This window comes from Dipodomys spectabilis, unplaced genomic scaffold, assembly GCF_019054845.1.
Source record: "Dipodomys spectabilis isolate Male_0828 unplaced genomic scaffold, ASM1905484v1 ptg000175l, whole genome shotgun sequence".
Lineage (NCBI taxonomy): Eukaryota > Metazoa > Chordata > Mammalia > Rodentia > Heteromyidae > Dipodomys > Dipodomys spectabilis.
Genome location: NW_024870852.1, coordinates 13081699 through 13107632, shown reverse-complemented (window position 1 = coordinate 13107632; position 25934 = coordinate 13081699). Strand labels below are relative to the sequence as shown.

At 44.9% G+C, this 25934-nt stretch overlaps 1 protein-coding gene and 1 long non-coding RNA gene across 7 annotated transcripts in view; one reads left to right on the top strand and one right to left on the bottom strand.

The window, feature by feature from the left end:
- Positions 1-5491: 5491 nt before the first annotated feature.
- On the top strand, positions 5492-21532 carry LOC122120533. The gene is made up of 4 exons (XR_006149719.1): positions 5492-8129; positions 12031-12042; positions 13177-13182; positions 21522-21532. It is a non-coding gene; the product is annotated as an uncharacterized LOC122120533 (long non-coding RNA).
- The window catches only part of Cnbd2 (cyclic nucleotide binding domain containing 2), a 41592-nt gene continuing 31245 nt past the window's right edge, over positions 15588-25934 (bottom strand). For 4 of the 6 annotated variants that reach the window (XM_042694795.1, XM_042694796.1, XM_042694798.1 and 1 more), the window contains 2 exons: positions 19903-20066; positions 15588-15934 (listed from right to left, as the gene is read on the bottom strand). In XM_042694795.1, the coding sequence (XP_042550729.1) occupies positions 15616-15934; positions 19903-20066 (483 nt within the window). In that variant the 3' untranslated portion in view covers positions 15588-15615. The remainder of the gene's footprint in view (positions 15935-19902; positions 20067-25934) is intronic. The other 2 variants (XM_042694799.1, XM_042694800.1) reach the window with 2 other exon arrangements.

The window sequence follows — 25934 nt, the reverse complement described above, 5'->3', positions numbered from 1 at the left end:
AGCAAGAGACCTTATCTTGGGATAGGGGAGGAAAAACAAAGCAAAAACTCTAAAAAGCAAAAGGACTGGGGTGTGGCCCAAGTAGTGGAGCTTTCACGAGTTTCTGAGTTCAATTCCTAGGACTTGTGGGTTGTGGGGCTTGAACCCTGGGCCTGGGCACTGTCCCTGAGCTCTTCAGCTCAAGGTAAGGGCTCTGCCATTTCAGCCACAGTTTCCGGTTTTCTGGTGATTAATTGGAGATAAGAGTCTCAAGGACTACTATCCTGCCCAGGCTAGCTTTGAACCTCAATCCTTAGATCTTAGCCTCCTGAGTAGCTAGGATTATAGGCATGAGCCACTGATGCCCGGCAGAATATATATATGATGATGAAAGAGGCCATGTGTGACAGGAATTTCAGAGATCCTGTCAGACAGCTGGTAAGGCCAGCAATCTGACTGTACCAACATCTATTGAATGGCTACTACATGTAGGCCCAATATAGGTGGGTGGTCAGCCTGAACTTGAGGGCCAGATGTGGGTGGAGTCCATGCAGGTGTGTCTCATCCATGCATCTCAATGTTGAGGCTGACCGAGAGGGCAAGGTGATCTTAAGTCTCCTGAAGCCAGTCACAGAACTCAGGCCCAGGTGTGGTCAAGCTGTCGGTTCCCCCATCGGAGTTGATTAGACAGAGATGTGATCAAGAGCATGGTACAAATGGAATCAGTCAGTAAGCTGAGGTCAGTCAGACACAGAGGCAGGGCAAGACATAGCTTGTCAAGCACAGATGGTGCCTGGTCAGTCAGGTGCAGTGAGGCTCCCTCGGTCAGACACACCCTGTCAGGCCCAGATGCCATTAGCCTGGTAAGTGCAGTCAACTGTGATCAGGTGGACAGATCAGGCAGTCTTGGTCTGTCAGGCACCCATGAAATCCATGCTCAGTCAGACAGAGCCAGACACACTTGGATTACCAGGCAGTGATGGTGGCTGTGGCCAGACCCAGTTGGGCCATCAGATGTAGGCCATCGTGCACCAATGAAACCAGCCTGGTTCTGGAAGGAGCCTGGCCAGCCAAAGAAGTCTGTCAATGAACTAGGACTCATTGCTCACCAGTCACTGTCTACTAGCACATCATCTTAGACTTCCAAGCCTCTAGAACTGTGAGAAAGACATTTCTGATGTTGATGTTATTTTGATGTAGCAGTCAATGGTGTTTAGTTACAGCAGCCTGAACAGGCTGACACTGTGTTACACAGAGAGAAAGGAAGTATATTGATTTGGGAATGATTCAAGTCTAAGAAATTCTACATGTGGGCACAATGGAGTCCTAAATTCAGACATTGGTGATCCTGATGAGGATCATGAGCAGGCTGTCCGTTCCCTTCCTTTATTTCCAGGGCTCTGCTGCCAATCTGACCTGCCTGGATGCAGATGTGTGCTGCTGTGGATAAAGATGGGACTGCAGCCCCAGGCCCAGGCCCACGCCCAGCGAAGGGTGGGCACACTGTGTTTGTTTCCCAAGTGAGCGGTGTGGGTGGCTGGCAGCTCAGCACCCTGCCTGCTAATGAGCTTAGAGCCTTGGCTTAATCAACAGGGCTGTGTGTCACAGGGCTGACATGTGATGTTTCTGGAGACGTGTTAGGGATGTTCGTTATTTTTACTTTTTCTCTTGCATCATCCTTGGTCTGAGAGAGACAGATGGAACCAGCAGATTCAGCTGCCAATGCTGCTGCACCTCTGGCTCAGCATCTTGTCTGCAGTGTCAGGGGCCTCAAGCCAGCCTCACTGAGGCTGGTCAGAATCCAATTGTAACATTCAGATTTCCCAACTGCACAATCCTGAGCCCTGAGTCCAGGCCCGGAATCTGCCTCCTGTTGGAACAGTGACACTCTAGAATCTCTGTTCTGATCTGAAATAGGTCTTTAAGAAAGGAGTCTGTGGAAATGGAGGTGTGGCCCACGTGGTAAGAGTGCACCAGCCTTGAGCGAAAAAAGTCCAAGCAAGAGCATGAGGCCGAGTTCAAGACCAGCTTATATATACATGTGTACACACACACACACACACACACACACACACACACACACACACACAAACCTGTTAGCTTTCCTGAATCTAATCTAAGCTGTGGGTTAGTGTGTGTTCAGGCCCACATCCTCACCATGTCTTGGATTAGAATCCTGCTTTTCTCTAATAAGTTCCACATAGGTTACCTAGCCTCTCCGTTGCAAAAAGAGCACAGTAGTAGTACCTCACAGGATTGCTGTGTAACTTGAGATAATATATGTAAAGCGCTTAGTTATCTGCTATGCTCAGTAAGTCTATTTCATAACTATTAATGCCTGCTATATACCAGCCACTGTACTGGTGTTAGAGACATAGGGGGAAAGAATAAAATAAGCCACTAAATTCATTGGAAAACTGAAGCATCTGAAACTAAGTCCATGGTCCAATGACCTGAATATAAGAGATGCACAGAGCTAGGTATTAGGAACCCATTTGTAATCACAAGTATTTAAAAGGTGGAGATAGGAGGATCACAGTTCAAGATTAAAAAGCAAACCAGGACCAGGCACTGGTGGCTCATGCCTATAATCCTAACTGCTCAGGAGGCTGAGATCTGAGAATTAGAGTTTGAAACCAACCTGGGCAGTGAAACACTTATCTCCAATTAAGCACCAAAAAATCCAGAAGTGGAGCTGTGGCTCAGGGACAGAGCCCAGACTCTTAGTTCAAGCCCTAGGACTAGCAAAACAAAACCAAAACCTACCTGTGGTAATGATATCTGTGTTAGGTAAATTAAATTGGCAGCTGACTAAAGAGAGCAGCACGTGTTATTCAGGGAAGGGAAAGGTTTATTTGCAGGGCACCTCTGGCCAAGTTGGAAGCCCAAGCAGCAGGAATAAAAAGGATCGAACCAAAGCCAGGTCAGACTTATCAAGTCCAGGGGCGGAAGAAGGTGTGGCCACACCGGATTCGGATGTGATGGGGGGTAAGACCTACCAGACATGAGAACTGTAGGCTAAGAAGAAAGCCCTCCAGGCACCAGTGGCTCATGCCTGTAATCCTACCTACTCAGAAGGCTGACATCTGAGGTTCATGGTTTGAAGCCAGCCCAGGCAGGAAAGGCCAAGAGACTCTTATCTCCAGTTAATCACAGAAAAAGCCAGAAGTGGCACTGTAGTTCAAGTGGTAGAGCACTAGTCTTGAGCCAAAGGAGCTCAGGGACAATACCCAGGCCGCCAGAGTTCAAGCCCCAGGACCTGGAAAAAAAAAAAAAGCCATATCAAGAGCCAGGTTACCCAGAGGACATTTGTACAGCAGAGCTTGGATAGTGGAAGGAATGGCTAGGCCAATTCGCAATGTGGCTGTGATATACCATCTACATTCTATAATGTAGCTGTCATTATATAGATGGAGAGAGTGGTCCAAGACAGGAAGGAGGGAGGCAGAGGTTAAATGCCATGGGAGAGTCTAGATTTTGTCCCAAGTGGGATTAAAGCCCTCAAGGCTTATGCAGGAGTAACTGAAAGCACCCTTGCCAGCAAAAGGAGTTTACTGTCAGCAGGGGCTCACAAGGCCACTTTTCTCATTAGAGAGGGAGAAATGGTGCCTGTCCTTTATTTAGGGGGTATTTATAACCTACAGGAGATAAGGGCAGGGATTCATGTGAAATGTTTGAGCAGAGATTTTCATGATGGTGAGCTACGATTTATGGCAGCTGCCTGAATAGTAGAGAAGGGGGCCTGCTATTACCATTTGTATCTGTAACTGACCAGATGGAATATTATTTCAAGGTGAGAGGGAGAAAGTTGGTTATCAGCTGCCTGCACCAAAAGGGCCCTTCGTTGGCCAGTCTTAGGGAAAGGAACTTGTCAGGCTAACAATACAAGATCTGATTTTGGACTAAAAGTTAACTGTCCTCTGTAGGATAGATAGGGAACTATGAGGAACAATAGGAATTGTCAGAACAACTCAGAGGCATCCAAGTGAGCAATGCTGCTGGTTTGGATTTGACTATAGATTAACACTGTCCAACAGACATTTTGGGCTGGTGGACATTGAAAGCAGCTATCCCAAAAGCCTACGTGGACACTGTCATATACAAGAGAGGAAGGCTTATAAGGAGGTTTACCAGAGGGGCTGACATGGCCATCTCCCCCACAGGAGAGGGAGCAAAATGGCGCCTGTCCATATCTAGGGACGTCCTTGTAACACTAGGGATAGAGGTGGGAGTACTCTGTGTGCACAGCTAAATCTGGGCAGAGAGAGGGAAACTGGCAGGAGCCCCCAGAGAGTTCTTTGTGAAGGGCAAAGTGCAGTTCAGGTTTGGGTGTAGGGTGTTCTGCTGATGCAGCTGGGGGCAGATACAAGCTACTCCAGGAAGTGAAGTGGAAGGGGCTGAGACTGAGATGGATGGCAGGCTAACAGACATGGTCTACAGAGAACTTGGAATTTGGTTAATGTTGACAAAGCACTGAATTTTTAATTTCATTATACTTTTAATTAAAACATAAATATCCTTGTGCAATTCATAGCTACTATAAGAACAAAGTGGGATAGAGACCCTGGCACATTTGAAGTATATTTAGTGACATGTAATGGTTATGGTTATGGACTGCAGGAATACCAGCCTGTGGAAGCTCAGAAAGGAGGCCATCAGTCCTTCTGCTCTGTGTCACTTGCCACAGCTCCCCTCTACTTCACCACCCCTGTTCTCTAGTACTACTCCCCTGGCTCAGATTCTTGTCTCACTGTGAAGGAGAGGCCCAGTCTCTGGGGTGTTTGCCGGCGTCTCTGTTCCGTTAGGCTCTCCCACCACAATTCCTCCCATGACTGGCTTCCTGCGTCCTTCAGGTCTGTCCAAAAGCCACCTGGCCATCACCTAAAACATCCCAAACCCACACTTCGTATTCTCACTTTTAATTCCGCCCCGTTTTGTCGGTCGTGGGGCCTGAACTCTGGGCCTGGGCGCTGTCCCTCAGCTCTTCAGCTCAAGGCTAGCGCTCTACCACTTGAGCCACAGCGCCACTTCCGGCTTTTTCTGCTTATGTGGTGCTGAGGAATCGAACCCAGGGCCTCAGGCATGCAAGGCAAGCGCTCTACCACTGAGCCACCTTCCCAGCCCTGCCCTTTATTAATCGTAAGGCTCTTGCTTATTGTGTTTTCTAGGAAAGCAAAAATGTTCATCTTCTGTTTTTTTCCTCCTTCCCTGCTGCCTTCCACAATGCTTCCGGGCACACAGTAGGTGCGCAAGAGAAACGCGGTGAGAGGAAGACTGCCGTCCTACCACAGTGGGAGGGGGAGTAAGGAAACCGAGGCGCTCGGGGGCTCCGGGACTCCGCGGCCGGTAACAACCGTTGCAGGGCGCAAGACGCGGGGGTGGTGAGGCCGGGCTGACCGCTCGCACTGCCACTCTTCCGTGCCGGAACGTTGGGATCCCGGAACCGTACTTCTCTGGCTCTGGTTCAAGAGCATTTCCGGTTCCGCTCCTCTCTTGGCCGCGTCGAGAAGTGCCAAGTCAGTTCCGGTCGAGAGCGCGGAGAGGAGCGGAGCGGAGCGCGGCCTGCTTCCCCGGGGCCCTCGGCGCCTTGCGGCCCCAGGCCCGAGGCCGAGCGGAGGGCCCCGGGGACCGGCGGGGGCACTCGCGGCAGCGGGCTCCCGCATCCCCGCCGCAATGACTTGGTGGCGGCGGCGGCCCCAGCGAGCCCGGGCTCCACCCTGCCGGGTCATCGAGGCCTCGCCCGGCTGCCGAGGACGCGGCGCCCTTGGTGGCGGCGGGCATGGCGCAGCCGGGCCACCGCGGCGGCGGAGGCTTTGACGGGCTGGAGGACGGAGACCGCAGGAGGCCTTGGAAGCTCGCCCGCATTCTAGGCCGCCGATCCGGGACCTGGGGTGACCTCCCTGCCCCACAGGGAGGCCGCACCCCGCGACAAGGACACACGAAGGCCCTAACGGTCCTGGCAGGTGAGCGGAGCCCCGGATGACGGCAGGGGCAACGGTTGGCGGCCCCGGCGGTTGGGCTGGTGCCCGCGGAGAAACGGTAGAGTGATGGCCACGGGTGCCCACCGGAAGCCCACGAAGATTTCCTGGCCGCTAGCAGGCCTGTGTATATAATATGAAAAAGCTGCTCTCAACTTCCCCCAACCTTTTAAAAGACGACTTTGAGTCCATCTGGGCATTCCAGATGCGAAGAGGTTGCCGACGTATGATGAAGTAGAGGTAGAAAGTCGCACCTGTCAATGCCCATGTGTTTGTAAAGACCATAGAAACGTCTTCTGGAAGTGACTTGGAATGGCGGTGTGAGACCACCTCCAGAGGACACAGCCAGAGCCACACTCGTCCGCGTTTGTTCCGTTCGGTGGTTGGAGGACATGGAATAGAAGACCCGTGAGAAGGAAGAGGGGATCGGCGAAGACGTTTTCCAGTGACAGCCATTGATCTGTGTGCATCTCATTCCCCTTGCTGTATATAGAGTTGACTGCACTTAAGTACCTTTGATATTCTGAAGTGCCTGATGTATTTTTAAAGTAGGAGTAGGAAAATAACACATTTTGTAAACGTCCCTATTAAAAGTCTTGTGAAATGCATTTGGGGGGGGGGGGAGGGAGAACGGTTAACCGCTTGAGTTGTAGGCGTGGTGCTTACGCCTTGGTACCCAGGTGAAAGAAATGTAAAGAGGGCCACTCCAGTGCTTACAGGGAAGAGGAACCTTGTCCCATTTTGTTCTACTTTCTTGTGTACATAGTGTATATAAAGGACAAAGGAGTCCTAACTTACATCTAGTCTTTCTAGATGTTAGAGAGGTTGCCAGTGTATGACAAAAATAGAATTAGTAGACTTTGTATGTTTTGTGTTAAAATCCCTAGAAAAGGTCTTCTGAAAATCTGAGCAATCTAGCCCACTGGGTAGGTGGACAAAGGTTCTAGAATGTTCATATTTTGAAGACATTTTTCAGATTATAATTAGTTACATGTGTGCAGTCAGTGAAGACTGCCGTGTATATAGTGGACAAACTGAGTCCTTACTTGAAAACATCTAGTCTCTCTAGATGTTTAGAAGTGCCCAACGTATGTTAAATGTAGAGATAGTAAAATAATCACTTTTTAGGTATCTTTTTGCTAACATTCACATGAAACACTGTCTTTAGAAAATGGAATGGGGGAACCACCTCTGTGAGCAGAATGGCAGGTACTGACTGTACTCATTTATTGGTTTGGAGGAGAGGTGGAAGTGAGCAATTGCAAAAAGTAATGTGCTAGTGTATTCATACCTGGACATCCTCAGATGCCATTTTTCTGTATTGTGCATTTTGTTTTGCTGTGTATATAGTGTATATATAATAGACAAAAAAAGCCCAACTTTTGCAACATCTAGTCTCTAGATGTTAAAAGAGGTTGCCAGTGTATGACAACGTAGTAAAATTAGCACATTTTGTGTACTTTGTGTTAAAATGTCATAGGAAGCTTTTTTTCTGTAAATGACAATTAGATAATGAATTTGTTTAACTATCTCTAAGCATTACATATGCCTGTACTGGTCTACTGGTTTGAAGGCAGATAGAAGGAATTGAGGAGGGAATGGCCCATGGCCAAAATGGCCGTATTTAGAGGATACCTCGGATTATAACCACTGTTGCATGTGCAATTGTATTTACCAGTGCTGTGAGCACAGCAAGCAAGTTTGCCTATGAAATAGTCAGTCCTAGGTATTTAGAAGTGTTTGGTGTACTTAAAAGTAGAAGTAGAATAACTGTAAATAGCTTTGCAAAATTTGGGAAATACTGTGTTTGGAAATGGAGTTGTTAAACCACCTCTGTGAACAGTGTACTGTCTGTACTTGTTCACTGGGTTGAAGGTGATGGAAAGGAAACTGCTGCAAAAGTTAATTTTGTTAGTGTGTGTGAGAAAATTTCAGCTTATCCCTTACCCTCTACGTTACGTACATTTCGTTTAATTTTGCTGTATTGTATATATTATGTACAGACTGGACAAATGAGTCCTAATTTTATAATATCTAGTCTCTAGATATTAAAGAGGTTGCCAGTGTATGACAGAAGTAGAGTTAGTAAACTAACACATGTTGTATGCATTGTTAAAATTCATAGAAAGGCTGTCTTCTGAAAAAGGCTTTAGAAGCAAAATTGTAACATCTGTAAGTGACTGTAAGTATCAAGTGTGATACTGGAGAGGAGTTGGAAGAAATGAAAAGATCTAGGCTAGACTGCTCCCGCCTAGAAGACACTTTCAGATAGAACCATTGTTACATGTGTGTGGCTTATTCAACACTACTGTGTATATAGTGGACAAGTAAGTCCTTATTTGAAACATCTGGTCTCTCTAGATGTTTAGAAGTGCACAAAGTATGTTAAAAGTAGAGGTAGTAAATAATTCATTTTGTAGATACTGTTTTGCTAAAATTCATAATGACATTTTGTCTTTTGGAAATGGAATGATGAAACGGCTTCTGAGCAGTACGCAAGGTGTGTGTGTGTTCTGGTTCAGGGAGGGAGGGAGGAGAAGTGCGGAGGGCTCTCTACCAGTGGGTTTATGGTGAAGCAAGATTGACCATTGTCTCTTGCGTCTATGCATTTTAATTTTGTTCTGTATATAGTGTATATAAAGGACAGATGAGTCCTAATTTAGAATATCTAGTCTTGCTAGATGTTAAAGAGGTTGCCAGTGACAAAAGTAGAATTAGTAAGCTAACACATTGAGTACATTTTGTGTTAAAATTTAAAGACTTTAAACATTAAAGTAAAATTATTAAAAATCCCCTTGAAATATTATAGATGTGTAAATAACCCTGACATTGGGTTGATGGAAATGGGAAGGGTTCTAGGCCAGAATCTTCTCTTTCAAATTAGAGCTTTTGCTAAGTGTGTGTGCTTTATCTGGCACTACTTGTATGTTTGTTTGGTGGGAAACCTAAGACCTTATTAGAAGCATCTAGTTTTTCTAGATGTCCAAATGTGTATAACCTTGTAAAAGTAGAAGGCTAACATAATGCCCTTGAAGTATTTTTTGTGATTGAATTTGGGATGAATTGTAATGTCTTAGAGACTATGCTGTTTACTGGGTGGCAGCAGGGGTGGGGTTGGGGAGGAACTGTGCAAAGAGAAGGCTATCTCGGGCCTGTTTTGTTGGTCTAGACTTGGTTTTGTATGTGTATTTTAGTTAATATTATCAAGTATTAAGGGTTAAGTCTTAATGCTAAAAGTAAAAAGTAGAAAATAATCCCTATAGAAATGTCCTTCTGTTAGTTTTTAGGAAAAACTGTCTCCTAGGAGTGAATTATCTCAGCGTGTCTGGAGAGATGGTGAGGGGGAAGAGGAAGGTGGGGGAAGGGCTCTGTTAGCACCGCCACATCTAGAAGATGTGCGTTTTTGGTAAAATACTTACATTGTACACAAAGCTCTCATTATTTCAGAACATCTAATCTTTATAGATATCCTGAGATAATGTATGGTAAAAAGTAGAAGTAGTGAATTAAATAACTTGTAAATACCTGTTACAATCAGCAGATCCATCTTGGATGGATTGTGCCACCTCTGGGCAATGAAGTCAGGACTTACTTAGAGGCTGGCAGCAGAGGGTAGGAATAGGAAGCCTGCAGGGAGAGAGATGTGTGCAGGTGTGCTCAGAATTTTACTTTGATTAGAACCATTGATGTATATGGTTCTGGTTGTCCCCTAGGGATACATATATTTAGTAGAAACATTCTTGCTAATATTTTAATAGTATGCTATAAGCCTACTAATGAGTTTAGAAATTGCTTAGTATATCTTGCTTTATGTCTCTTTAAATTGAGCATAAAGGAAATTCAGTATTTTAATTGTAACTCTGCCAATACTTCTGTCTAGAAGCCTGTTGCTGTTTTTGTCTTCAGTGAAATTTTTATCCCTAAGAAAAGCAGGAATGCATATTTTTTAACCAAACAGATTGAGTTTGTGTAGTTTATTCTTGGTTATCAAAATATTCATGTAGCTTTGGGATTTTGAATTGGTGAATTTGTAACATTTGGAAAAGCATGACACAAACCATAGATCTGTTACCTAAAAAGGGATTGGTGTATGTACATGGAGGATCTAGACAGTCATGTCCACCTGAACTGCTTGTGGCAGTAATACTTTGCACTTTGCGAATATGTTTTCTGTAACTCACATGTTAAATAAAGGTTATTTAAAAAAAACAAAACTTGAAGGCCTGGGAATGTGGCTCAGTGGTAGAGTGCCTGCTTAGCATGTATAAAGCTCTGGGTTTGAGTCCTCAGAACTACATAAACAGAAAAAGCCAGAAGTGACGCTGCAGCTCCAGTGGTAGAGTGCTAGCCTTGAGGAAAAGAAGCTCAGGGACAGTGCCCAGACCATAAGTTCAAGCCCCAGGACTAAAACAAACACTTGCAGTCCCTATTGTTTGTGGAATAAAGCTAGTGTGTTCCATGGAAGCAGTGTTTTCTGCTCCTTGGCTGCACTCTGAGTTAAAGGCCTTTTTCACTGCCTAGATGTTAGCCCCATCCTGTGCTGTGCTGCTTCGCATGAGGACCCTGCACTTGGAGCAGCGCATGTTCTATTCATGCTGTTCTGCCCATGTTGCCTTTTCCTCATGGCTCACTTGGTAAAGTCATTTTTCAGGACTCAATTCCAATCAGATTCTAATTTCTGAAGTCTTACCTATAAGAACTTGATATCCCAGAATTAAAGTGTGTCCTCTTCTTTGCAGCCCCTACCTGTTCCTCTTGAATTTGGAACCTGCTTGTGCCACTGTTTCCTGAAAGGCACCTTTAAGCCACCTACACAGCCATAGGGTGCACTACAATGTCTGAAGGGGAGCAGGTGTCTAGGCACTCTGCCGAGCATGACAGATACAAGCTCACATACCGCTGATGGCATTGTGGTTATAGGCATAAGTTGAATAATCAGGGCTCTTCAGGTTTTATCAAACTGGAGGCCCAAGGCCAAATGCACAAATCAGACATCTGCCTGTCAGGTACAGGAAACATTTCAATAGCACTAAAGTTCTTATTTTCCACTTAGACCTCTAGGTGTAGAAAGTAGTTTCTCTGGGTGCTGCTGTAACCTGGGTAGTTGGGATCCTGAGGGCGGATGGAAGAAGGCAGTGGCTTTCTAACTGCCTAAATGCCTGGACCCCTGTCTGGACCCCAAGACTGGCATGAGCTGACTGGAGGCAGGCTTCAGAAAGGCACTTACTTCTTGAATCTGGTCACATGGTGACCCAGGTCCACAAACAACTGTCCTTTGTCCAAGGCTTAGTCTTGTAATAAGTTGGTCTGGCTTGGTTGATGAGGTTTGCCTCTCCAGATCTAAGAGCCTTCCAAAGCCATGTTTTATCAGTGGAAAAGCTGTGGTCAGAAGCTTCTAAATGCCATTCTCTACTAAAGGAACCATTGTTGGGGAACTGGCTAGTTACAGGGCTGCATCGGGGAAAGGATAAGATCATCCTGAAGTGTCTGGCAAGAAAGTGCTCAAAGGGGAATGGAGACCTGTCAAAAGGACATAAGCCAGTTTACAGAAATGTAGAAAGATTTGTATAATGACTCAGAAAAAGTTCAATAAATGGCCTCGACAGACTCAGGGTGTGACTTAAGTGGTAGAGCACTTGGTCTAGTGTCAGGTCCTGGTTTCAATGCCTTAAGAAGGCATTTGCCTTAAAGAATGTCAATCAGGATACAATAAAGGCACTTACCTGCACACTCATGTACACTGTACCATTGCTCACAATAGACAAAGTATGGAAACAACCCAGATGCCATACAACTGATGGCACAGATCAAGAAAGTGACATATGTATGTGTATATTTTATGTGTATGTATATATTTATATATGTATAAGCATGTACATGTACACTGGAATTTTTTTCAGCCAAGAGGAAGAATTATCAGTTTTCAAGGAAATGGATAGATTTGGTAAAGTCAGGTTCAGAGAGACAAAGGGCAAGTTTTCTCTCTCATGCTGAAAACATATATATATATATATGTATATGGTAAACATATGCATGGCCATATACACAAGCATATGTAGACATACACATTAAGGTATATATACATGTATATACATGGTAGGCATAATATGTATGTATATACATGTATATGTATGAAACTGACTATAGTAAACACAAGATCCCACAAGATTCCAAGTCTGACCCCTTTAAATGATTAAATGTTTAACAGGCAGTGTAGCAAAAAGAAAGCTGAAACATGTCTTGACTGGGAGCAGGAGGTAATGGGAAGGGAAAAGATAAATGAAAAGAGGTAACCGAATACATAAAACTCAATGGACATGAGAAAAGTTGGAAGGGTTTGAAATTAGGAAACGACGTGACTGAGGCGGGGAAGGGGTAGGTAGGAGGGAGAAGGATGGAAGGAGTGATTACGGTTAAGATACATTGTACATATAAGTGTGCATGGTAAGTGGAAACATCCTTGTACAGCTATCTGAAGATATTAATGAAAATATCAGTGTTTTTTTTTGGGGGGGGGCATGTACGAGTCAGCCCCACTTGAACAACAGCTCCAATTCCATCTTTTTGTTGGTAAATTGGATATAAGAATCTCAACAGCCGGGAGCAGGTGGCTCACGCCTGTAATCCTAGCTACTCAGGAGGCTAAGATCTGAGGATCACGGTTCAAAGCCAGCCCAGGCAGCAAAGTTCCTGAGACTCTTATCTCCAATAAACCACTAGAAAACTGGAAGTGGCGCTGTGGCTCAAGTGGTAGAGCGCTCACCTTGAGTTGAAGAGCGCAGGGACAGAACCCAAGCTCCGTAACAACAAAAGAACACACCTCAATCTTTCACCCAAACGTGTCAACTGTTATATTTTCTTTTAAGTATATATATATTTGCAAATAATTTGAGTAAGTCAAAGAATTCTTTTTGTGTTTGAGACAAGGTCTTACTATGAAGCCTAGGCTGGCCTCAAACTCATTCTTTAGCTCAGATTGGCCTGGAATTCCCTATCCTCCTGCCTCAGCCTCCCAAGTGCTGGGATTACAGGCATGGAGAAATCTCTTTTAACCACGAAGTATAGCAGTATGTATTTCCCAATAACAAGATTCTCTTACACAACTCAGTACAGTTAACATCAGCAAAGATAATACTATTCTTTTACTCACAGTTCATTTGTACACAATTGTCACCAAGGTCCTTAGTCTGTCATTGGTTTTTTTTTTGGGGGGGGGGAGGGGTCAGTCATGGGCCTTCAACTTGGCCTGGGCGCTGTTTCCTGAGCTTTTCTGCCCAAGGCTAGAGCTCTTTGAGCCACAGCTCTGCGTTTGGTTTTCTGGTGGTTAATTGAAGTCTCACACTTTAGGGGCTGGGAAGGTGGCTCAGTGGTAGAGCACTTGCCTTGCATGTCTGAGACCCTGGGTTTGATTCCTCAGCAACACATAAGCAGAAAAAAAAAAAAGCTGGAAGTGGCACTGTGGCTCAAGTGGTAGAGTGCTAGCCTTGAGCTGGAATGCTGAGGGACAGCGCCCAGGCCGAGTTCAGGCCCCACGACTGGATACCCCCTCCACCCCCCCCAAAAAAAAAAGTTTCACACTTTACTGCCAGGACTGGCTTGGAACTGCAATCCTCAGATCTCAGCCTCCTTGAGTAGTAGGATTACAGGTATGAGCCACCAGTGCCCAGCTTTCTTTCTTCTTTCTCCTCCACCTCCTCCTCCTTTTATTCTTCCTGGGGTTTGAACTCAAGGTGCTAAGCTTGCTAGGGAGGCACTCTACCACTTGAGCCATGCCCCTAGCCCTCTGCTTTCATCTTGATCCTGATCTTTTGATGAGTAAGGCAAGGCTTTGGAAATAGGATGTTTGGGGCAAGACAAGAGAGGGTCATAGCCCTGCCAGCCCTTTAGGCCAGGTGAGAGGAACACTTCTCCCTGGAAGCCATACAGCAATGCTGACTGCCACTTCTCACTGTCCCCGGCTCTCACAGTGGCTGTTGCCACAGCCCTGCAACCAACCAGTTTTGGTGCTACTTCTCAGCCATCTAGAATCTGGGGCCACCTCCAATATTTGCTCAGGGTCAGTTGTAGCCAAAGTCTAAACAGTGCCCCAAACAGCACACAGGCAGGCACATGGGCAAAGTGGCTTCAAGCCACAGTATCCTACAAGTGTTCCTGTGACCCATTTCACCCCTTAGACTTGCTTTAACTGGAAGGTAATATGACCCCCCATGACTTACCAGAAGGAACAGAGAATTCTTCTGTATTTTTTTTTTTTTTTTGCGAGTCCCAGGGCTTTAACTCAGGGCCTGGGCACTGTCCCTGAGCTTTTTGCTCAAAGCTAGCACTCTACCACTTGAGCCACAGCACCACTTCTTTTTCTGTGTGGTGCTAGAAAATCAAACTCAGGGCTTCATGCATTCTAGGCAAGCACTTTACTGCTAAGCAACATTCCCAGCCCCAGAAGGGATATGTGTGTATGTGTGTGTGTATGTATATCTGTATCTACACACACACATATATATATTCTTGGTCAGTCATGAGGCTTGAATTCCCATGCTTTTGTTCTCAAAGCTAGCAATCTACCACATTGAGCCACAACTCCTGGTTTTGGGGTGGTTATAATTAGAGATGAGTCTCACGGAACTTCATGCCTGGGCTGACTTTGAACCATGATCCTCAGATCTCAGCCCCTTGAGTAGCAAGGATTATAGGCATGAGCCACCAGCTCCCTGCTGGAACAGAGGATTTTAAGATTGCTTTTGCCTCTAGCCCCAAGATGGAATCTTAAACATTTCCTATAATAAGTGCTGGCAACACTTTCTGTGTTTATTTTTCAAATAGGTTTTTCATTTTTCTCAAATAGTGGAAGCTTTTAAAGTTGGGGCTTTTATTTTTGGCTCACAGGGCCTAGTTGTGCCTCTCCAAGTATGACTATGCCTGTTTCCATATGGAAAAATCACTGCAGAGTGAATGGATTCACTAGCACAGTCTCAGGGCAAACAGGTGGGGGCTAGATGAGTAGCAATGGCGTTTGCAACACACACACTAGCAAGCTGATAGACTAGGATGGTACCAGCTACAGCAAAAGTGAACACATTTTCTGCGCCTGGTAGCACACGGCTGAGATGAGGCCTTTGCTTCACTGGGCCTCAAGCTTCCCATCTGTCACATGGGATGATGCCACCTAGTTCATTGCCAAGGAAATACTTTTAGGGTAACAGCCTTTTTCTGTGATTTGGACAGATTTTGAATGGGTTCCCCAAGGGTCCATGTGTTAAAAGTTTGGTCTCCTGTGTAGAAATGTTAAGAAGTAGTGAGACCTTTAAGAGGTCAGACTTGGCTAGAGTCCCTTGGATTACTGGGTCCTGAGGATTGCCCTTCACTGGATTAAGGTAGGTCACAGGATCAAAATTAGGTATTTCAAGAGTGAGTTGTTAGAAAAGAACAACCCTGGCCCTCTTTTTCTTTAGATGACCTGTCTGGTGATGATGGTATTTGCATTTATAACGTCTCATTCTGTTCATTGTAAGAAGGCTCCTCCCACCCTGACACCAACTCCAGTGATGAATTCACACACACCACCCTCCTGACTCCACATCAGCCCTCCCAGTCCAAATCCCTCGGAGGTCATGTCATTCAGAAAACATGGTAGCCACTACAACAAAATCTTTTATTAGTGCTAAATAAGAACCCCTGCATTCTTATACTGAGGCAGGAGTTCTTGGATTTTATGCCGAGGTGCTGAGATGGCCTGGATAATTCGCAACGGAGGAAGGTACTTCTGGGATGCCATAAACACTGGGCGACATGGCTTACTCCTTTTTTTGATGTTACACAAATCCAGGATCAAAGACTTTGGGTTGTAGATCTCTTTCTTCCTGGGGTAGCTTGGGATGAATGGTGGCTTTTGTTGAGATTCCACAAGCAGCCGTATCAGGTCCTTCCGAAAGACGTTCCAGTTGTTCTCCTTGAGGAACCTCTGGCATAACTCTTCATCACTGAAGGGCAGGCACAGAACTTTAGCCTCTGCCCCTCCATTCCTGCCTCCTGCTCTACTGACCTAATCCCTTCTTCCTATATACCTTCCCTTACACCCTACATGTGTCTACTGAGTACCTGAAATGTGGTCAGCCTGAATTAGAGCTGTAGTGTGGATGTAAAATACATATCAGGTTTCAAGACTTACAACCACCACCAAAAAAGGAATGAAACATATATCAATAATTTTATATTAATATGTCAAAACAATAATACTTTAAAGATTCTTAATCTAGTAAATACATTAAAAATAATTTCTTTTTAGATCTTATAGCTATTAAAAATTTAAATTAAAAATTTACATTAAGGGCTGGGAAGGTGGCTCAGTGGTAGAGTGCCTGCCTTGCATGCATGAGTCCCTGGTTTTGATTACTCAGAACCATATAAGAAGAAAAAGCCAGAAGTGGTGCTGTGGCTTAAGTGGTAAAGTGCCAGTCTTGAGCTGAAGAGCTGAGGGACAGTAGCCAGGCCCACAGTTCAGGCCCCATAACTGACTAAAAAAAAAAATTAAAACTGGGAGAGAGGGTGACATTGTATAAAATGAAATGTACTCTTGGGGCTGGGAAGGTGGCTCAGTGGTAGAGTGCTTGCCTTGTATGCATGAGGCCCTGGGTTCGATTCTTTAGCCCCACATACGCAAGAAAAAGCCAGAAGTGACACTGTGACTTAAATGGTAGAGTGCTAGTTTTGAGCTGAAGAGCTCAGGCCCAGAGTTCATGCTCCACAACTGACAAAAAAAAAGAAAAAGAAAAAAAGAAATGTACTTTCCCCCTCCCCCCTCTTTCTCCCCAAGAAATGTACTCTTGAGGTACACCGGTGGCTCATGCCTATAATCCTGGCTAGTCTGGAGGCTGATATCTGAGGACTGTAGTTTTGAAGCCAGCCTGGCAGGAAAGCCTGAGAGACTATTATCTTCAATAAACTATTCAGAAAAATCCAGAAGTGGTTTTGTGGCTCAAGTGGTAGAGTCCTAGCCTTGAATAAAAGATCAGGGACGGGGCTGGGAAGTTGGCTCAGTGGTAGAGTGCTTGTCTTGCATGCCTGAGGCCCTGGGTTCGATTCCTCAGCACCACATAAGCAAAAAGAAAAAAGCCGGAAGTGGCACTATGGCTCAAGTGGTAGAGCGCTAGCCTTGAGCAGAAGAGCTGAGGGACAGCGCCCAGGCCCAGAGTTCAGGCCCCACAACTGGACCCCCCAAAAAAAAAAAAAAAAAAAAGATCAGGGACAGCACCCAGGCCCTGAGTTCAAGCCCCAGAACTGGTATAAATAAATATTTAAAAAAGTGTAAATTATATTTGTGATCATTAACCACCAAGGAAATCTAAACCAAAATCACAACGAAATACCACTTAGACCCACTAGGATGGCTACCATGATGAAAAGGCTGGCTGTTAAGTTCTGGTGAGGACATGAAATATTAGAATGAGGGTCCTGACACTGACGGGGGCATATAAATGGATGGAGCCACGCCCCTCAGAAGGTTAAACAGCATATGACTGGGCCATTCATTCCTAGGCAGATACCTAGCAGAAATAAAAATATATGTCCATACACAAACTTGAAAAAACAGCTCTACTTCGTACTAAACACATTTCAGGTGCTTAGTCACAGCAGTGGCTACAAGAATGTTCATAACAGCGTAACTCATAATAGCTAAAAATGTGGAAATTGCCCACAGGTTCACTAAATGGCAAGTGGATAAAGGAAGGAGTGTGTATAATGTATGACTCTGTTTCTATGTAATGTCCAAACAGGCAACTCTAGACAGACAGTAGGTTGGTGGTTGCCAACCTACTAAGTCCTGGCCCCTCCCCTCAGAACATGAGAGGTGAGGCATCAGGACAGGCTCAGCACTGTTTGGCTCACTGTAAGAGCAGGGCATATCAAACCTCTGCTGATTTTCCTTCATTGTCCTACCCAATGGGGTAAGACTAACAACTCACTAACAGGTGATAAACAGATTCAGGACATTACTAATCAGAACAAAGTCAACCATGATCCACAGCGATCAACTTAAGGAAAAACAATCTAAAAGTAGAATAGGGTGCAAGCTAGTCCTTTTGGTCTCAGTGATGAGCCAAAGCCAGCTCAAGAAAGCTAACTGGGTTGCACTTCTCAACTCCATGTTTAGTGACATTAGGTTGGCAGCTTGAAACTGTCCATGTGGGCAAATTCATACTACAGAAACGAGCAAACACTGCCAGTGAGGGTGTCTTCTACCTCCAGGACGGCTGGCTGTGAAACATTTACCAGTGTGTCATGGGATAATCTCCCCTTAAAAAATTCCATGAACTCCCAATGTCTTCAATAATGGATAACAATGTCAGACCCTGATCTAGTATTTACCAAACAAGTACTTTACACTGGTTAACTCAATTTTCATACCAATCCATTTAACAAATCTGGAAACTGGGGATCAAAGAAGCAAAGCATGTGATTACGTTTTTTGTTTTGTTTTTTTCTTTTCTTTGCCACTCCTGGGGCTTAAGCCCTGGGCCCAGGCGCTGTCTGAGCTTTTGTGCTCAAGGCTAGTGCTCTACCACTTGAGCTACAGCTCTACTTCCAGATCTTTTGATATTTTTAGTGATGAGTCTTACAGACTTAGCTTAGCTGCCCCACTGACTTTGAACCATGATCTTCGGATTTCAGCCTCCTGAGTAGCTAGGATGATAGGCATGAGTCACCAAGCCCAGCTTGATTACAACTTTTTAGGGCATCATTTTATTTATGTAACCAGAGGCTAAGTTGATACAGACAAGATTCCCCTTTCAGATGCTGATGGACACACTGGTTTCTAGTCTACTTTTCACTAATTAGAACAGCACTCCAGAGCCTCAGCTTGATGAGGGGGTCTGGTATTAATCACATAAGCTGAGGTTTTTCTCCTGTCCTCAGAGGCCTGACACTTCAGACACATAGCCCTTTATACCCTCACCGGACAAGACCAGTGTTAGATCACACTGCTTACTTTGGCCTTGGGGAGTCCCCTGACTTTTTTTTTTTTTTTTTAACAAATGTGGCTCAGGCATAGCATGCCCTGGGTTGTATGGAGATGTGATCTAGCCCATGGTATTGATAGGATATGTAATCTCACCACTAACTCTGTGATCCCTCAACACAGGGATTGAGCTAGATAATGGGTATGTCCTGATTGATTTAGCAGTGTAGGAAACCATGAATTCAACAATGAATGAATAAGGATCCTGCCTGTTAGCATTACAGAATGCTGACTGGACAGTGCAAGGCTGAGAGTTCAAACATCTGTGCAATCATGGCAATGTGAACCTTAGTGGAACTGAAATTTCACAAACACTGACACCAAACCAACCAGGCAGCAATCAAGCTGAGGCTCCTAAGATTTTTCTTTAAGCCATGCTGAGTAGCTGTTTTCCATATTAAAATGTAAGGAACAGAGCAGCGTGACATCTCTGTGCTGGAAGATGCCGCCAGAAACCTTCTACTTATATCACCTGTCCTTTCAATTTGCTTTTGATTAAAAAAAAATCTATCCAGTTTCTCTTACTTAAGGTATCTACTTTAGTTCTGTGTTTTGTTTTTGAGTAATGGGACTTGAACTCTGGGCCTGAGTGCAGTCCCTCAGCTCTTCAGCTCAAGGCTAGCACTCTATGGCTTGAACCACAGCGCCTCTTCCGGTTTTCTGGAGGTTTATTGAAGATAAGAGTTTCACAGCCCTTCCTGCCCGGGATGGCTCTGAACCATAATCCTCAGACCTCAGCCTCCTAAGTAGCTAGGATTACAGGCATGAGCCACTGGTGCCTGGCGGACCACACCAATTTAGAGTGTAAAAACTACCTGTTTCATTTCACCCTTGTCCCAGCATTTGATATCATTTTTTCTTTTACTAAAATAACAAAGAAAAACTTGTTCATGCCATCTGATCAGACATAAACACATTTCCTGCACTGACCTGGGGTAGTCAATCTCGGTACTTAACAATTTTTCTTTTGTTTCATTATCCATCAATTCACAAAATTTTTCTCTTCTCACCCGTATCAGCTCAGCTCCTAGGCTCATAAGACCCATGGGTCGCAAGTCACGTTGGGCCCCTGGGAGGAAGGCCTGGTGAAAACCCTAGAGAAACACAAAAAACTAGCCCTTAGCCCGCAGACAGTTCTACCAGTAGATTTTCCAGGTGGGAAAAACAAGGCCTCAAAGGGAAAAGAGGTCATATAAGGCTGAGGAGTGCTAAAGGGGAGGGGCAATTCAGGGCTGTTCTTGCTACATGCCTGTGCCCCTCTCAAAGCCTCCTTGGACTTCCTGGGGTATCAAGTTCAAACTCCCCACTCTAGCATTGTCATACCTTACATAGCTTCTCCCTGTCAGTCACCATCAACTTGTCCTATTGCACCTCCCTCCATCTGCACAAGGATCCAGAGCATATCCAGCTCCTTCACTTGGTGCCTGTGTTTGTTGAGTTCTGAGCAGCTCTGAAACACTGACAAAGTGCTAAAAAGCAAGGCAATGAGGGGGCTGGAAACTATGCCACATGAAGATCAGTTGGAGGAATGGAAGATGTGCTGCCTGAAGAGGATCCATTAATGGAATATTGGCACTGTGCCTGGCTGCAGAAATGCTCAATGAAAACCAAAACAGCATTCTTGAAATACCTAAGGGGCCATCTAATGGCAAGGGAATATACTTCTGTTTTGTTTGGGGGTGGGGAGGGTGAAAAAGGAACTAGTTTAAAGTTGCAGACCACCTCTGTGACTCTGGCCAGTGAGAGAGAAGAGAGTATGAAACACAGCAGGAGAAAGAAGGACAGAGAGATGACCTTGGAAACACTGTAACTAAGGAACAGTTGAAAGTGCCTGTAGATGGAGCACCTTCCTAGGCCCCAGATGACCAAACACAGTGACTTAAGAAAATGAGCCCTTCCCAGTCAGGCTGAGAAAGGCCTTTGGCCAGTTCCACCTCTGCCAACTTCTCAGCTTCACATCTACCACCATCCCCAGCAGTGGTCAGCTCATAGCCATGTTTGTTTCATCCATACCCATTCCCCTGCTACTAGATTAATTTTGCTCTGTGTGTATGTGTGTGTGTGTCCGCACATGCGTGCAAGCACGCTGTTCCTAGGGCTTGAACTCTCAAGTGCTCTATCACTTGTGTCAAAGCTCTACTTATGGCCTTTTTGATGGTTAACTGTTATGGCTTTGAACTACAAGCCTCAGATATCAGCCTCCTGAATAACTATGATGAGCCCCCAGAACCCAGCTTGTAATGAACTGTTTTAGAGCAGTTTTAGGTTTACAGAAAAACGGAAAAGATTATCAGCTCCCATTCACTCTACACCCAGTTTCCCATTACCAGCATATTACATAAATATGATGTCTTTGTTACACTGAAGAAACCACTACTAATGTATTATTAACCCAAGTCAATGAGTTAATTTGTTTTTAACCTAATGTTGTTTTCTGGTAAACTATTCAGGATATATTTAATTATTGTGTCTCTTCAGCTACCTCTTAGTGGTGACAGTTTTAGACTTACTTTTCCAGTATGAAAAGTTACCCATCAGGAATTTTGTAGGATGTGATACTTTTCTTTTGCTTATTATATAGGGGTTATGGGCTATTAAAAGGATGAAAAGAGAAGTGATGAGCTACCTTGCTCAAGGCTAGTGCTCTACCACTCTAAGCTATAGTACCACTTCTGGTTTTCTGAGGGTTAAATGGAAATAAGTCTCATGGACTTTCTTGCCCAAGCTGGCTTTGAACCATAATCTTCAGATTTCAGCCTCCTGAGTACCTAGGATTATAGGTGTGAGCCACTGGTACTGGCTTAAAGTGCCATTTTCATCACATCACATCCAAGGCAACACTGTGTATGAGAATTGATGTTGGCCTTTCATCACCTGGCACCTTTCTCCCCCTTTCCATTCTGTTCTCTTCAGAAGGAAGTCAACGTGAACAGCTCATACCTAAGTATCAAGAGTCATGCCTCCCTCAAGGGCAAGGTATCTGAAAAGTTATGTGGAATTATTCTGCAAGGAAATTTGTCTCTTCTCCATTTACTAATTTTCCTGTTGACTCATTTATATCAATATGTGTTCATGATGTTTAATTTACACTTTGGGTTGGCAATTCAGTAGTTTTGTTACTCAAGTTATTCCAGCTTTGACCAGTGGGAGCTCTTTTATTAACCTTCAGATTCCTTTGATTTCAAAGCCTTCCCATATAGGTTTTATGTTCTAAACACTTTCTTGTTTTCAGGCATGACAAAATGTTCTAGGCACATCTTACCTATTTCTTGTACCAGAAGCATCCACCATTTCTCCAAGGATTTCTTGTTTCCTTTTTTCTTTTTTTGGTTGGTTGTAGGGCTTCAACTCGGCCTGGGAGCTGTCCCTGAGCTCTTCAGCTCAAGGCGAGAGCACTCTACTGCTTGAGCAACAGCGCTACTTCCAGTTTTCTAGTAGTTTATTGGAGATAAAGAGTCTCACGGACTTTCCTGCCCGGGCTGGCTTTGAACCATGATCCTCAGATCTCAGTTTCCTGAGTAGCTAGGATTTACAGGCATGAGCCACTGGCACCTGACTTCTTGTTTCTTTTTTTAGGAAATCTTAGAAATTAAGATTTGACTTATTCCGGCTCATCTAGTCTTTTACAAGAAGGACATTCTAGCCAGGCGCTAGATCTTGAGTTTGTAGCTTTCCTTGGCTATGCAGAGAGAATATGAGGCCAATTTGGGCTAAAGAGCGATATTTGGTCTCATTAAAACAAATTAAAAAATTGATTCGTCATAAAATTCTATGGGCTTTAGCCAGATAATGGTGGCTCAATTAATCCTAGCTATTCAGGAAGCTGAGATCTGAGGACTGCCAGCCCACACAGGAAGGTCTAGGGTACTTTTTTTTTTTTTTGGTCCAGTCATGGGTCAGCTCAAGGCTACTGCTCTACCACTCCAGCCACAGCGCCACTTCCAGCTTTTTTCTTTCTGCTTATGTGGTGCTGGGGAATCGAACCCAGGGCCTCATGCATGCAAGGCAAGTGCTCTACAACTGAGCCACCTTCCCAGCCCCTGCACTACCATTTTTTTTTTTTTTTTGTCGGTCGTGGGGCTTGAACTCTGGGCCTGGGTGCTGTCCCTCAGCTCTTCAGCTCAAGGCGAGTGCTCTACCACTTGAGCTACAGCGCCACTTCCGGTTTTCTGGTGGTTTATTGGAGATAGGAGTCTCACGGTCTCACCTGCCCGGGCTGGCTTTGAACCGCGATCCTCAGATCTCAGCCTCCTGAGTAGCTAGGATTACAGGCTTGAGCCACCAGCGCCCGGCCCCTGCACTACCATTTTGAGCCACAGTACCACTTGCTGTTTTCTTGTGGTTAATTGGATGTAAGAGTACCCTATACGGGCTGGGAAGGTGGCTCAGTGGTAGAGTGCTTGCCTTGCATGCATGATGCCCTGGGTTCGATTCCTCAGCACCACATAAGCAGAAAAAAAAAAAAAACCGGAAGTGGCGCTATGGCTGGAGTGCTAGCCTTGAGCTGAAGAGCTGAGGGACAGCACCCAGGCCCAGAGTTCAGGCCCCACGACCGGACCGCAAAAAACAAAAAACAAAATGGTAGTGCACTAATTTTTTTTTTTGTCGGTCGTGGGGCTTGAAATCTGGGCCTGGGCGCTGTCCCTCAGCTCTTCAGCTCTAGGCGAGCGCTCTACCACTTGAGCTACAGCGCCACTTCCGGTTTTCTGGTGGTTTATTGGAGATAGGAGTCTCACGGTCTCTCCTGCCTGGGCTGGCTTTGAACCGCAATCCTCAGATCTCAGCCTCCTGAGTAGCTAGGATTACAGGCGTGAGCCACCAGCGCCCAGCTAGTGCATTAATTTTTATGCAAAGAGCTCAGGGACAGTACCCAGACCCTGAGTTCAAGCCCCACAACTAAACAAAAATAAATAAAAAATAAAATAAATTCTATACAATTTAAAAAGTGATGGCTTTATTTCTGCCATCACAGTGTCAAACAGAATAATTTTACTGTGCCTGAAGTCCCCTGCACTTTCTCTATTCATCTTTTGTTGTTGTTGTTGGTTGTGGAGCACTCAGGGCCTGAGTTCTGTCTCTGAGCTCTTTTTGCTCAAGGCTAGTACTCTATCACTACCTGAGCCACAGTGGCACTTCTAGCTTTTTCTGAGTAGTTTATTAGAGATAAGAGTTTCACAGACTTTCCTGCCTAGGGCTGGTTTTGAACCACAATACTCAAATCTCAGCCTCCTGACTAGCTACCAGCACCCGGCTTTGTTTTCTTTTAAAACAAGATCATATTATGTAGCCTAGGCTTGCCTCAAATCCCCATCTTCTGCCCTAGCCCCCTGAGTGCTGGGAATATAGGTATATACTACCACATTAGCCTCCTTGGCTTCTTTAATCTTTTATGTAGTTTTACATATATGTTCTTTGTGTACGTAGATGTGTGTGTATGTAGAGAGGTACTGGGGACCAAACCTAGTGCTTTACACATGCCAAGTATGGGTTTCACCATTGAGCTACATACTCAGCATGTACATTCTCAACATATTTTGTTGGGTTTATAGCTAAGAATTTGTGTGTGTGTGTTGGTTCTGACAGCTTGAAATTAGGGCCTCATGCTCTCCCTAGATTATCTGCTCTATGATGGCACTCTACTATGTTACCGCATCCCCCCACTTCCAGTTTTTGGCTGGCTAACAAACAATAGGAATCTCTTGGATTTGTCTGCCTAGCAATCCTCAAATCTCAGACACCTGAGTAGCAATGATTACCCACCAGTGCTCAGCCCAGAAATTCATGTTTTTTCTGGAAGTGGTGCTGTGGCTTAAGTGGAGAGTAACAGCCTTGAGAGAAAGAATATCAGGGACAATATCCAAAAGCCCTAAGTTCAAACCACTTCTGGACTGTCACATACACACAAACACACAAAAAAGAATCTGAACATTTTAGTTGAGTACCAGTGGCTCATGCCTATAATTCTAGCTACTCAGGAAGCTTAGATCTGAGGGCTGCAATTCCCAGCCAGCCTGGGCTGGAAAGTCCATGAGACTCTTATCTCCAATAAACTACTCAGAAAAAGCCGGAAGTGGCACTGTGGCTCAAGTAGTAAAACACTAGCCTTGAACAAAGAGAGGCTCAGGGACAGAGCCCCGGCCCTGAGTTCAATTCCAATTTTCATTGCTAGAATAAGGAAAACAACTGTCTTTAACATCAATCCTCTATCCACCAGCCTCATTGGAATTACTTACTAGTTCGGAAATGGATTCTTTGGAATTATCTACATAGATAATCACGTTGTCTGAAAATAAAGTCAATTTTATTTCTTCCTTCCTTCTTGCCTATATACTTTTTATTCCCCCCCCCCCCCCCCCCCCCCCCGCTTAATGTATGACTTGCTAGGAGTCTCAGGATAATGTTGGACAAGAGCCAGGCACTTGCAGGCTCATGCCTGTAATGCTAGCTAATCATGAGGCTGAAACCTGAGGATCATGGTTTGAAGCTAGTGCAGGCAGGAAAACCCTGAGAGACTTATCTCCAATTAACCACCAAAAAAGTCAGAAGTGGAAATGTTGCTCAAATGGTAGAGTGCTAGCCTTGAGCAAAAACCCACAAAGACTACAGGACTGGAGTTCAAGTTCCAGGACCAGTACAAAAACAACAAAACAAAATGTTGGTCTGGAGTGGTAACAGAGAACATCCTTGCCTTACTACTTGTTGATTATTTATTTATTTATTTGTCGGTCATGGGGCTTGGACTCTGGGCCAGAGCACTGTCCCTCAGCTCTTCAGCTCAGGCTAGTGCTCTACCACTTGAGCCACAGAGCCACTTCTGGTTTTCTGGGGGTTTATTGGAGATAAGAGTTTTGCAGCTTTGTCTGCCCGGGCTGGCTTTGGACCATGATGCTCAGATCTCAGCCTCCTGAGTAGCAAGGATTTACAGGCGTGAGCCACTGGCGTGGCCTTGTTGATTATTTTAT